At 43.0% G+C, this 13,618-nt stretch overlaps 1 protein-coding gene across 1 annotated transcript in view; it reads left to right on the top strand.

Annotated features, from left to right (window-relative positions):
• AGMO (alkylglycerol monooxygenase) overlaps positions 1-13,618 on the top strand; it is a 291,800-nt gene that overhangs the window by 183,093 nt on the left and 95,089 nt on the right. Inside the window, exons 9-11 of the mRNA XM_040352254.1 lie at positions 1,909-2,043; positions 2,981-3,097; positions 8,670-8,752. Of these exons, the coding sequence (XP_040208188.1) occupies positions 1,909-2,043; positions 2,981-3,097; positions 8,670-8,752 (335 nt within the window). The remainder of the gene's footprint in view (positions 1-1,908; positions 2,044-2,980; positions 3,098-8,669; positions 8,753-13,618) is intronic.

Raw genomic sequence — 13,618 nt, forward strand, 5'->3', positions numbered from 1 at the left:
TCGTAACTTCTAATATTTGTGAAAATTCGAAAATCCGAAGATTCAAATTTTACGAATTTTCACATTTTGAACATAACGACTGACCCGAAAAACAAAATAATTAAGAAAAAACACACTGAAATATTTTGTTTCGGAATTTCGTTTTCGTCCGAAAAATAAAACTATGTAGTTACTTCCAAAATTTGTTTTTGTTTATTTTGTTTCGTTAAAAAAAATAGAAAATCCGAATGAATTAAGGTTGAATCTGTCATTGAAGGCTTATGGTGTCTGTCCGCCACAAGCTATTGTAGAATTCTAATGTTGTATGACACCAGAAATAGTTATATTTATTAATTATTATTACTAGTCAACCAACATTAGAATTCTTCTATAGACTATGGGCCGAGCATTTCACCATAAATGTTCGCTCGCAGCGATCGTATGTTTTTAGCTGCTTCGTTGAATTTTCATGTCTCTCTATAATGTGGAATCTTTTCTCTCTATAATGTGGAATCTTTTCTCTCTATAATGTCGAATCTTTTCTCTCTATAATGTCGAAACTTTTCTCTCTATGTCGAATAATCTTCGAATCTTCATATCTCTCTATGTCGAATCTTTTCTCTCTATAATGTCAACATTTTTCTCTCTATAATGTCGAATCTTTTCTCTCTATGTCGAATCTTTTCTCTCTATAATGTCGAATCTTTTCTCTCTATAAGGTCGAATCTTTCCTCTCTATAATGTCGAATCTTTTCTCTCTATGTCGAATAATCTTCGAATCTTCATGTCTCTCTATAATGTCGAATCTTTTCTCTCTATAATGTCGAATCTTTTCTCTCTATAATGTCGAATCTTTTCTCTCTATAATGTCGAATCTTTTCTCTCTACGTCGAATCTTTTCTCTCTATAATGTCAAATCTTTTCTCTCTATAATGTCGAATCTTTTCTTTTTATAATGTCGAATCTTTTCTCTCTATAATGTCGAATCTTTTCTCTCTATAATGTTGAATCTTTTCTCTCTATAATGTCGAATCTTTTTTCTCTATAATGTCGAATCTTTTCTCTCTATAATGTCGAATCTTTTCTCTCTATGTCGAATCTTTTCTCTCTGTAATGTCGAATCTTTTCTCTCTATAATGTCGAATCTTTTCTCTCTATAATGTCGAATCTTTTCTCTCTATAATGTCAAATCTTTTCTGTCTATGTCGAATAATCTTGGACTAATAGAGTTAGGTTAGGCACATTCAACCGCAGATTCTTAGACGCAGATCGCTACTGTCAGAGTCATGTCGAATCTTCTATCTATATCGAACTGTTGTCGCAACAAAATGAAAATAAAGCATTTTTTATGTCGGATCTTTCGGATTTCGGACTCTGCACATTCGTTATTGTTTGTTAAAATGAACGCGAAAATCCCCGATATTCGGATGAAAATGCATTCGGGCGAAAACGAATGCACATGTCTAATGTCTAAGGCCCCGTACACACGACCAGTTTCCTCGGCAGAATTCAGCTTCCGACCGAGTTTCTGGCTGAATTCTGCCGAGAAACCCTGCCGTGTGTACAATTTCGGCCGAGGAAGCCGACGAGGACCTCGGCGAGGAAATAGAGAACATGTTCTCTATTTCCTCGTTGTTCTATGGGAGCTCTCGGCCCGCCGAGATCCTCGGCGGCTTCAGGGCTGAACTGGCCGAGGAACTCGATGTGTTTGGCACGTCGAGTTCCTCGGCCGTGTGTACTGGGCCTCACAGGGAACAGCTTTGGATTATGGGCAAGTATTGCAGCAATGCTATCTTTTAACATAATTTTAATTTTTCCTACTGAAATTCTTCTTTAATTATTATTTTTATATTTTTTTTGTCATCCTTCGCTAGTGATCTGGTGTGTATATTCGCCTCTGTCTGATATCTGGGTATTTTGCTTTTCTAGCTTCAGCACCTCCTCTACATTTGGAAGACTTTCTGGAGCACTCCGGGCTTCTCCAACAAGCTGTCTGTGATATTTAAAGGTCCAGGATGGGGACCTGGAAAACCTCGCCTCGGCCTTCCTGAGGAACTTCCAAAGGTAAACCATCCAACGCCTAAATCACGCCGGTGATGACAGATGAAAGCAGATGAGGTGTTTTAGGAAAGTCCAAAAACAATACGTTTTGTGGGGCAGCTGACAGATTTGCTGCCAAGTCGGAGCTTCCCTCTGCCACCTTAAATGACAAGGTTGTCCGCTTAAATAACAAGTATTTAGGTTTCTTAGAAGTTTTTTTTATCTATTCATTTATTTTAATGGTTACAAGACCATAAAATGATATTAATATCATGAAAATATTCTTATAAATTCTTATTTAACCTCTTGCCGACCGCCCACCGTAGTTTTTCGGCGGCAGGTCGGCTCGGCTGCGCAAAATCACGTAATATAACATGATTTTGCATTGCAGCCACTAGGGGCGGCCCCTGGTGCCGATGCGAGTGCCCAGCGGGCGCGATCACCGCTGGGCACCCGCGATCGCTCGTTACAAACTGGGTCCTTTCAGGGGGAGAAATCACTGATCGCATGTTCATACAATGTATGAATAGCGATCTGCCATTTCCCCTAGTCAGTCCCACCGCCCACCGCCCCTTCAGTTAGAACACACCTAGGGAACATAATTAACCCCTTCCTCTCCCCCTAGTGTTAACCCCTTCCCTGCCAGTGACATTTTTACAGTAATCAATGCATTTTTATAGCACTGATCGCTATAAAAATGCCAATGGTCCCAAAAATGTGTCAAAAGTGTCCGAAGTGTCTGCCATAAGGTTTCATGAATCTATCTATTGGTGATAGAGCGGTGCAGGAGAGAGGGGGCGGCGCTCCTGCGCCCTCTATGGACGCACCGCCACTGGGACTGATGGATGATCAGGTCTCCACATACGTTTTGCCATGTAGTGTATTTTTGTGTACTCTGTATACACTTCAGAATTTGTCAATGCTTTCGGAATAAAAAATGATGATGATGATGTTTTTGCAGGTTACTGGAGATGAAAAGCCTTATGATCCCAAACAATCCAAAGCTGTACAACTCTACTCGTGTATACATTTCATTCTCCTGATCGCCGTCTATCAACACATGTTTGAAGCTAAGCATGTAAGTCCTTTCTATTCACTGCTACAAATGTAAAGCTTTCCAAACTAATATATATGTCTCCTGGAAAGTCATTACCGTTAAACATTAAACTTCAGTCATTAAATATTAATAATATAGCGATGGATATTATCTGTAGAGACAAGCAGTGATTTTGCTAAAACTGATAACCAAAAAAGTTGCTGTTGTTGAAGTTTCAGCCAAATCGGTCTTAACCACTTAAGGACCCCCTCACTGTATATATACGTCATTTTTTTAAAGATGGATATCTCGGTAACAGCAGTAGCCTCTGCCACAACCGAGATATCCATCTTTCCTGTGAGTGGTCCTGTTAACGATAACGGTGGTCTCCGCGGCGGATTCTCCGTGAGTTCACTGTTAACGGCAGCAGGAGAGGGCTCCCGCCGCTTACCGGAGTTGTCGGCAGCGGCGGAGGCGATCGGGTCCTTCCTCCTGCTCGGCTGGGATACGAGTGAGGGCAAGATGGCCCCCACCCATCTCCATAGCATAGCAGGGCGGAAGCAACGTCAAAACATCACTTCCGCCCATGCTTCTTAAAGGCATATTTTCTTGTTGTCATTTTTTCAAATGACAATTTTTTTTTTTTTTTTTGCATTTTAGTCTAAATATGAGATGTGAGGTCTTTTTGACATATGAATACGATTTTATCCAAATTTACAAATTATCCAAAATAAGGAAAGCCGCATCTAAACAAATGGAATTTATAATAATAATAATAATAATAATAATAATAATAATAATAATAACAATAAAATGTTTTTATTAATATTATTGTGGTTTATTATTATTATTATTATTAATTCATTACGTTCCATTCATTTGGATACGGCATTCATTATTTCGGATAATTCGTATCCGTTGCGTTCACTAACAGCCAAATTTGAAAGAAAATTCTAATACCTATAATTTAATAGTTAGTAATAGTTACGTTTTTATTAGTTAGTTATTATTCCAGATTTTCAAACTTTTGGGTTTTCGAATATTTTGGATTTTAGATCTCTAGAATTTTCATTCATATTTTCTTCTTGTGGATTTCCAAATTTCCGAAATATCTGTTTTTTGAATTTCTGAATTTTTTAATTTTCTAAAATTTTCCCAAATTTTCGAATATTCAAATTCCTGAATTTTCGAATATTTGAATTTATGAATTTTCAAATATTCAAATTTATGAATTTATGAATTTTCAAATATTCACACTTTAAAATTAGTTAAACGGGTTTTCGTTACAGTAATTCAGATTTTCCTAAAAATTCATAAAATTCCAAAATTTACACAGCTCTGTCTACTAGACATGTGAAATTAGTTTTGTTCCAAATTCATTTTGACAAATTTGTTAATTTGGAAATATCTGAATTAACGAAATCCAGTTTAACAAATTTTTCCGAATATTCGTAAATGTGAATATTGGTAAATTCATAAATTCAAAATTCGTAAATTCGTTAATTTGGAAATTCCGAAATTCGGAAATTCAAAATTCGAAAATCTGAAATTTAGTAATTTGAAAATTCGAAAATAAGAATGAGAATTCAAAAGAACAAAAATCTGAAAATAAGATTTTCGAATTTTCAAATTTTTAGATATCCGAAATATCAGATTTTCGAATTTTGATTTCCGAATTTACAAGTTTATGAATTTCCCAATATTCACATTTCCGAATATTCTGAAAACTTTAAGGCCTCGTACACACGACCGGGTTTCTTGGCAAAAAAACAGCAAGAAAATTGCTTCTTGCCAAGATTCCCGTTCGTGTGTACGAGGCGTTCAGGTTTCCCGTCTGGAAATCGGGCAAGAATCTCGACGAGAAAAAAAGAGAACCTGCTCTTTTTTTTCTCGTTGAGATTCTCGATTTCCAGACGAGAAACCCGAGAGTGTGTATACTTACCTGTCGCCGTGGAAACCCATGCATGCTCAAAATGACTTTGACGCATGCGGGATAGCTTCCACGGCATAGGTAGTGTAAAGCAAGATGGCGCGACGGCATCGAATGTGACGAGCGCATGCTCGTCGTACGTGATGACGTCACCGCGTTCTTTCCTTTCAAGAGAAGAGAAAAGTCTGTACACTCGGGCGGCAAGAGGTTCTTGCCAAGAATCTCGTCAGGGAAAACAACGGGTTTTTCCTGACGAGATTCTCGGTCGTGTGTACAAGGCCTAACATATAGACTAACTTATATTGCAGAGATAATAAAACATTAATATAAGGAAGGATTTTTTGTCTTTTTCTTTGGTTTGAATTGAATGGACTTTTACAACCAAACTAACTATGTAAGTAAATAATTACATAAATATAAAATTGTGCAAAACAAATGTATCCATTTTTATTAGACATCAAAGTTTCATTTCAGCATCTGCCTTGAGGTTATATAAAGAGCCACGTGACCCCATAATGGAATGTTTGCCTGGAGTAAACCCAGGGGCGTTGCTAGGTGGCAGTGCGCAGTACACTCGGCTTGGCTCGGACAATGTCGGAGACAGCGGGGATCGGCGTATATCGCGCACCCACGATTTTACCGATTTTAACCACTTCCGGACCGCCGCATGTACATTTACGTCGGCAGAATGGCACGGACAGGCACATTGGCGTACCTGTACGTCCCTGCCTAGACGTGGGTCGGGGGTCCGATCGGGACCCCCCCCCCAGTACATGCGGCGGTTCCTGTGGCTGTCCGAGCGATCCGGGACGAGGGGGCGGCTATTCGTTTCTAGCCGCCCCCCTTTTGCGATCCCTCCCCGGAGCTGAAGAACGGGGAGAGCCGTATGTAAACACGACTTCCCCGTGCTTCACTGTGGCGGCTCCATCGATCGAGTGATCCCTTTTATAGGGAGACTCGATCGATGACGTCAGACCTACAGCCACACCCCCCTACAGTTGTAAACACACACTAGGTGAACCCTAACTCCTACAGCGCCCCCTGTGGTTAACTCCCAAACTGCAACTGTCATTTTCACAATAAACAATGCAATTTAAATGCATTTTTTGCTGTGAAAATGACAATGGTCCCAAAAATGTGTCAAAATTGTCCGAAGTGTCCGCCATAATGTCGCAGTCACGAAAAAAATCGCTGATCGCCGCCATTAGTAGTAAAAAAAATAAAAAAAATAAAACTATTCCCTATTTTGTAAACGCTATAAATTTTGCGCAAACCAATCGCTAAACGCTTATTGCGATTTTTTTTTACCAAAAATAGGTAGAAGAATATGTATCGGCCTAAACTGAGGAAAACATTTTTTTTTAATATATTTTTTTGGGGGATATTTTTTTATAGCAAAAAGTTAAAAATATTGATTTTTTTTCAAAATTGTTGCTCTATTTTTGTTTATAGCGCAAAAAATAAAAACCGCAGAGGTGATCAAATACCACCAAAAGAAAGCTCTATTTGTGGGGAAAAAAGGACGTCAATTATGTTTGGGAGCCACGTCGCACGACCGCGCAATTGTCTGTTAAAGCGATGCAGTGCCGAATTGTAAAAACCCCTTGGGTCATTTAGCAGCATATTAGTCCGGTCCTTAAGTGGTTAAGGGGAAAAAAGTGTGCGGTATACGCCGAATAAATACGGTATAACCTCAATCAGATCAATACAAGACATAATGGAGCAAAAAAATGGGGGGGGGGGAAGGACATTTTTCTAACTTGTATTTTGGCTGCTAGTGAACATGACTACACCGGTGACCCCCCCCCCCCCCACCTCTGAGCTCTGTACGTTCCGTACCCTCAAGCTCCTCCTCCTCCCATCCATCAACTAACAAAGCAGCCACTCCCACCGCAAGGCAAGCCTCATTTCCGCGGTGCTGCAATCTGGAGCAGACAGAGAAGATTATACAGTGGAATCTCGGATTACGAGGATTTTCCGTTCCAGGAGAATGCTCGCAATCCAAAGTATTCGCATATCAAAGCGAGTTTCCCCATTGAAGTCAATGGAAACTAAAATAATTTGTTTCGCTTTGACTTCAATCGCATGCAATGTGGCCAAAGGTGGGGGGGGCACCGGAGAGCCTCGGAAATACTCGGGAACAGCTTGCCTAAACTCGGAAACCCTAGGAAAGCCCCCCCCCCACCTCTGGCCACATGCGGTACTGCATACAATAGCAGTCACTGAGGAACAAATTATCTGAGTTTCCATTGACTTCTATGGGGAAACTCGCTTTGATATACAAGTGTTCTGGATTACAAGTATTCTTCTGGAACTAATTATGCTGGAAATCCGAGGTACCACTCTATACTGTTTAACCACTTCCCGCCCGGCCAATAGATGATTTACGTCCGGGAAGTAGTTCTGAAATCCTGACTGAACATCTATGGATGTCCTGCAGGATTTCATGGCGCGCTCGCACGTGGGGGCGCGTGACACCCTGCAGTCTGACACCCTGCATCTCCGATCTCGGTAAAGAGCCTCCGGCGGAGACTCTTTACCACGTGATCAGCCGTGTCCAATCACGGCTGATCACGATGTAAACAGGAAAAGCCGTTGATGGCTCTTCCTCACTCGCGTCTGACAGACGCGAGTAGAGGAGAGCCGATCGGCGGCTCTACTGACAGGGGGGGTTCGCGCTGATTGTTTATCAGCGCAGCCCCCCCTTTGGATCGCCACATGGACCACCAGAGAAATTCAAATAAAAAGAAAAAAAAAAAGGGCAGTAAAAAAAAAAAAAGATGCCAATCAGTGCCCACAAATGGGCACTTACTGGCAACATGGATACATCAGTGCCACCCCACAGTGTCCATCAGTGCCACCCCACAGTGTCCATCAGTTCCACCCCACAGTGTCTATCAGTGCCACCACACAGTGCCCATCCATGCCCAGTGCCCACCTGTGCCACCCATAAGTACCCATCAGTGCCACCCATAAGTGCCGCCCATGAGTGCCCATCAGTGCCGTCCATGAGTGCCCATCAGTGTGGCCCATGAGTGCCCATCAGTGTCGCCCATGAGTGCCCATCAGTGCCGCCCATGAGTGCCCATCAGTGCCGCATACCAGCGCCGCCAATCAGTGCCCATCAGTGCCACCTCATCGGTGCCCATCAGTACTACCTCATCGATGTCCATCAGTGCCATCTCATCGGTGCCCATCAGTGCCGCCATATCAGTGCCTGTAATTGAAAGAGAAAACGTACTTATTTACAAAAAAATTACCAGAAAAAAATAAAAACTACATTTTTTTCAAAATGTTCATTCTTTTTTTAGTTGCGCAAAAAAAAATCGCAGAGGTGGTCAAATACCACCAAAAGAAAGCTCTATTTGTGGGGAAAAAAAAGGACGCCACATTTGTTTGGGTACAGTGTAGCACGACTGCGCAATTGCCATTCAAAGTGCGACAGCGCTGAAAGCTGAAAATTGGCTTGGGCGGGAAGGTGCGTAAGTGCCCGGTATGGAAGTGGTTAATAACGTGTGAATAAATATATAATGTAAACTGAAGGGCGCTTTGGGATATTTGCCTGTTATTTTAACACCGGGAGGTGAGAGATGCCGCCTACTTTCCTGCATCTCTCTAATGAAACAAATTGTAACGTTGTTGTTGTTGTTGTTGTTGTTGTTGTTGTTGTTGTTGTGTACACAGATGTTATCAGCGATCACCATCCTAGGAAGGATCCTCTACATACTCCTCATGTTGACGTCGGTGGGATTCCTTCTGGAGAACAGGCAAGTCCTTCATTCGTTACCTTGCAGATGTTTAATCCTCCCTTTCATAATTCGTTTCCTTCTCTCATCTCTGTGTAATTAGTTGTTCTTCCTAATAAAGGATCTAAGCGTGGTAACCATGGGCCAGATTCACAGAGATCTGCGGCGGCGTAACGTATCGTCTTTACGTTACACCGCCGCAAGTTTTCAGCGCAAGTGCCTGATTCACCAAGCACTTGCGTGTAAACTTACGGCGGTGTAACGTAAAGCCGTCCGGCGCAAGCCCGCCTAATTCAAATGGGGCGTGTACCATTTAAATTAGGCGCGTTCCCGCGCCGAACGTTCTGCGCATGCTCCGTTTGGAAATTTCCCGCCGTGCTTTGCGCGAAATGACGTCGCCCCGACATAATGTTTTGAATGGCGACGTGCGTAACGTACTTTCGTATTCCCGGACGACTTACGCAAAAAATAAATAAATTTGAAATTCGACGCGGGAACGACGGCCATACTTTAACATGGGCTGTCTATTGTTACACCACCTCAATAGCAGCCGTAACTTTGCGACGCAAAAAGCCGACTAGCGACGACGTAACGAACGCGTACCTTCGTGGATCGCCGTAAACAGCTAATAAGCATACCCGACGCGGAAGACGACGCGATCTCCACCCAGCGGCGGCCGAAGTATTGCATCCTAAGATCCAAAGGCGTACGAAGCCGTACGCCTGTCGGATCTTAGCCAAATGCCGTCGTATCTTGTTTGTGAATTACACATAAAGATGCGACGCGGCAAATTTGAAAGTACGCCGGAGTATCAGCAGATACTCCGGCGTACTTATTCTGTGAATCTGGCCCCTTGTCTCTTTCCTCAACGCCGCCCAAAAAAAGAAGAAAACAGCGGTTGAGATATAGCGAATCATACGGGGGGGATAATTACACAGCAGGATCTTCGCCGCGCGCAAGAGAATAATTACGGTTGCAATTTGTCCTGATGGCAAAGCAATAATAATCAAATTACTTTTAAAGTATAGTCGTTATAATTAAATAGGTCGCCAGGGATTTCCCTTTGGCAGGTGACGTCAGCCGCGCATCCGCTAACGTGTACATTTACATCGGGCAGAATGGAACGGCTGCGCAAAGTAACATATATTTACGTTACTTTGAATTCCGCGCCCCTGACACGAGCTCCGGGACCGTGCCACACGGGCTCGGTGTCCACCGATGTCCCGCGGAGAGCGGCAGAACTTGGAGAGGCCAGTGTAAACACAACGGGGCAGATCCACATACATCTGCGCCGGGCGCAGCGTATCTAAGATCCGCTACGCCGCTGTAACTTACTTTTGTTTAGTTTGAATCCTCAACGAATTTGCTCCGCAAGTTACGGCGGCGTAGTGTATCTGTTGCGGCGTAAGGGTGCGGAATTCAAATGGAAGTGATGGGGGCGTGTTTTATGTTAATACGTCGTGACCCGACGTAAACAACGTTTTTTATTAACTGTGCATGCGCCGTCCCTGGGGGTATCCCAGTGCGCATGCTCAAAATTAAACCGGAACCAGCCAATGCTTACTATGGTGACGTCATTCTACGCAAATTCCTATTCGCGAACGACTTACGCAAACGGCGCAAAATATTCAAAATTGTACGCGGGAAGGACGGCCATACTTAACATTGAGTACGCCTCAGAGCAGCAGCTTTAACTATACGCCGGAAAAAGCCGAGCGCAAACGACGGAAAAAAATGCGCCGGGCTGACGTACGTTCGTGGATCGTCATAAATAGCTAATTTGCATACTCAACGCATATTTTGGAGGAAACGCCATCTAGCGGCCGCCGAAAAATTGCATCTAAGATCCGAAGGCGTACGAAGACGTACACCTGTCGGATCAAGCCGAGATGCCGTCGTATCTTGTTTTGAGGATTCAAAACAAAGATACGACGCGGGAATTTTGAAATCACGCCGGCGTATCAATAGATACGCCGCCGTAATTTCTTTGTGGATCTGCCCCAACATCTCCCCGTTCTGCCTAGTGACGGGACACTGAGCGTCTTCTCCCTCTCATCGGGAGCAGTGATCAGTGTCGTGTCACAGTAAGCCCCTCCCCCACACAGTTAGAATCACTCCCTAGGACACACTTAAAGAGGGATTCCACCCGCGATTTTTTTTTTTTAAAGTCAGCATCTGCGGCTTCACTGCCCATTTCCTACTGCGCATGCGCGAGTCTTGCGGCACTTTTGTGAATGGGCGGCTACTCTTTGCGATACACACAGTTCCCAAAAAGGCAGTGCGCCCCATTCCCCAGAAGACACCGCGAGGAGGACGAGGAAGAAGACCTGTGGCGGTGGATGAAGAGGCAGATTAGGAACTTCTGCATAGCAACCGCTATTTCTGGTAAGTAAAAAAAATTCCATTGTCTGTAAAAACATAAAAAATTCAGGGTGGAACTCCACTTTAACCCTTTCCTCGCCCCCTAGTGGTTAACCCCTTCCCTGCCAGTGTCATTTACACAGTAATCAGTGCATTTTTATAGCACTGATCGCTGTATAAATGTGAATGGTCCCAAAATGGTGTCAAAAGTGTCCGAAGTGTCCGCCATAATATCGCAATCACGATAAAAATCACAGATCGCCGCCATTACTAGTAAACAAATGTATTAATATAAATGCCATAAAACGATCCCGTATTTTGTAGATGCTATAACTTTTGCGCAAACCAATCGATAAACGCTTATTGCGTTTTTTTTTACCAAAAATATGTAGAAGAATACGTATCGGCCTAAGCTGAGGAAAAAATTAGCTTTTTTAAAAAAATATACGGGGATATTTATTATAGCAAAAAGTACAAAATATATATATATATATTTTTTAAATTGTCACTATATTTTTGTTTATAGCGCAAAAAATAAAAACCGCAGAGGTGATCAAATACCACAAAAAGAAACCTCTATTTGTGAGAAAAAAAGGACATCAATTTTGTTTGGGAGCCGCGTCGCACGACCGCGCAATTGTCAGTTAAATCGACGCAGTGCCGAATCGCAAAAAGTGGCCTGGTCATTTGGCAGCCAAATTCCCCGGGGCTGAAGTGGTTAAAAACTTCCTTAACCACTTCAGCCCCGGAAAGAATTTGCCCCCTTCCTGACCAGGCTGTTTTTGTGCAACGCGGCACTGCGTCGCTTTAACTGACAATTGCGCGGTCGTGCGACGTTGTAACCACGTTTGATGTTCCCACAAATAGAGCTTTCCTTTGGTGCTATTTTATCACCTCTGTGGTTTTTATTTTTTGCGCTATTAATCAAAAAAAAAGAGCTGCAATTTAAAAAAAAACACAATATTTTGTACTTTTTGCTATAATAAATATCCCAAAAAACAAAACAAAACAAAAAATCTCTTCCTCAGTTTAGGCCGATACGCATTCTTCTACATATTTTTGGTAAAAAAAATCGCAATAAGTGTATATTGATTGGTTTGCACAGAAGTTATAGGGCTAGATCCACATACCTGCGCGCATTTTTCCGTCCGGCGTAGCGTATCTCAGATACACTACGCCGTCGTAACTTTCAGCGTATTTTCTGTATCCTTAAAGAGTTTGCACCGTAAGTTACGGCGGTGTAGTGTAACTGTGTCGGCGTAAGGGCGCGTAATTCAAATGGCTAAGTTGTGGGTGTGTTTTATGTTAATACGTCTTGACCCAACGTAAATGACGTAATGCGCCGTCCATGGGGGTATCCCAGTGCGCATGCTCCAAATGAACCCGCAACAAGCCAATGCTTTCGACGTGAACGTCATTCTACGCAAAGCCCTATTCGCGAACGTTTTACGCAAACGACGTACACGACCGAAAATTTGGCGCTGGCCCGACGTCCATACTTAACATTGGCTACGCCTCATATAGCAGGGGTAACGTTACGCCGAAAAAAGCCTTACGGAAACAGCGTAAAAAAATGCGCCGGCCGGACGTACGTTCGTGGATCGCCGTATCTAGCTAATTTGCATACTCGACGCGGAAATCTACGGAAGCGCCACCTATTGGCCAGCCTAAATATGCACCTAAGATCCGACGGCGTACTAAGACGTACGCCAGTCGGATCGAGCCCAGCTTCAGGCGTATCTTGTTTTGTAGATACAAAACAAAGATACGACGGGGGATCTTAGAAATTACGCGGCGTATCAATAGATACGCCAGCGTAATTTCTTTGTGGATCTGGCCCATAGCAACTACAAAATACGGGATCGATCGTGTGTACAGGGCATGAGGCTCCATTCACACTTGTGCGACTTTGTCATGCAGCTTTGGACATAATGAGTCACAACCCATTCTTTTCAATGGCACCCGTGCAGATGAGTGCGGCTTCAAAGTTGCAGCAATTTTGAAAAGGTGCTACTTTCATGCGACTTGGGTCCAGAGAGTGTAAAGTCATACTTAAAGTCGCATCAAAGTAGCAGTGGAAATTGTGCGACTTTGGAGGCACGCAAGTGGAAATGGAGCCTAAATATACAGGGCCAGATTCACAGAAAAAGTACGCCGAAGTATCTGCTGATACTCCGGCGTACTTTCAAATTTGCTGCGTCGTATCTTTATTTTGTATTCACAAACAAAGATACGACGGCATTTGGCTAAGATCCGACAGGCGTACGGCTTCGTACTCCTTCGGATCTTAGGATGCAATACTTCGGCGCCCGCTGGGTGGAGTTTGCGTCGTTTTCCGCATCGGGTATGCTAATTAGCTGTTTACGGCGATCCACGAGTTGCGATCCAGTTGCGATTGCTATTTAGGTGGTGTAATATTAGACAGCCCATGTTAAAGTATGGCCGTCGTTCCCGCGTCAAATTTTTTTTTTTACGTGGGAATTACGAAAGGACTTAACGCACGTCGCCGTTCAAAACATTACGTCG

This window comes from Rana temporaria, chromosome 5 (assembly GCF_905171775.1).
Source record: "Rana temporaria chromosome 5, aRanTem1.1, whole genome shotgun sequence".
NCBI lineage: Eukaryota > Metazoa > Chordata > Amphibia > Anura > Ranidae > Rana > Rana temporaria.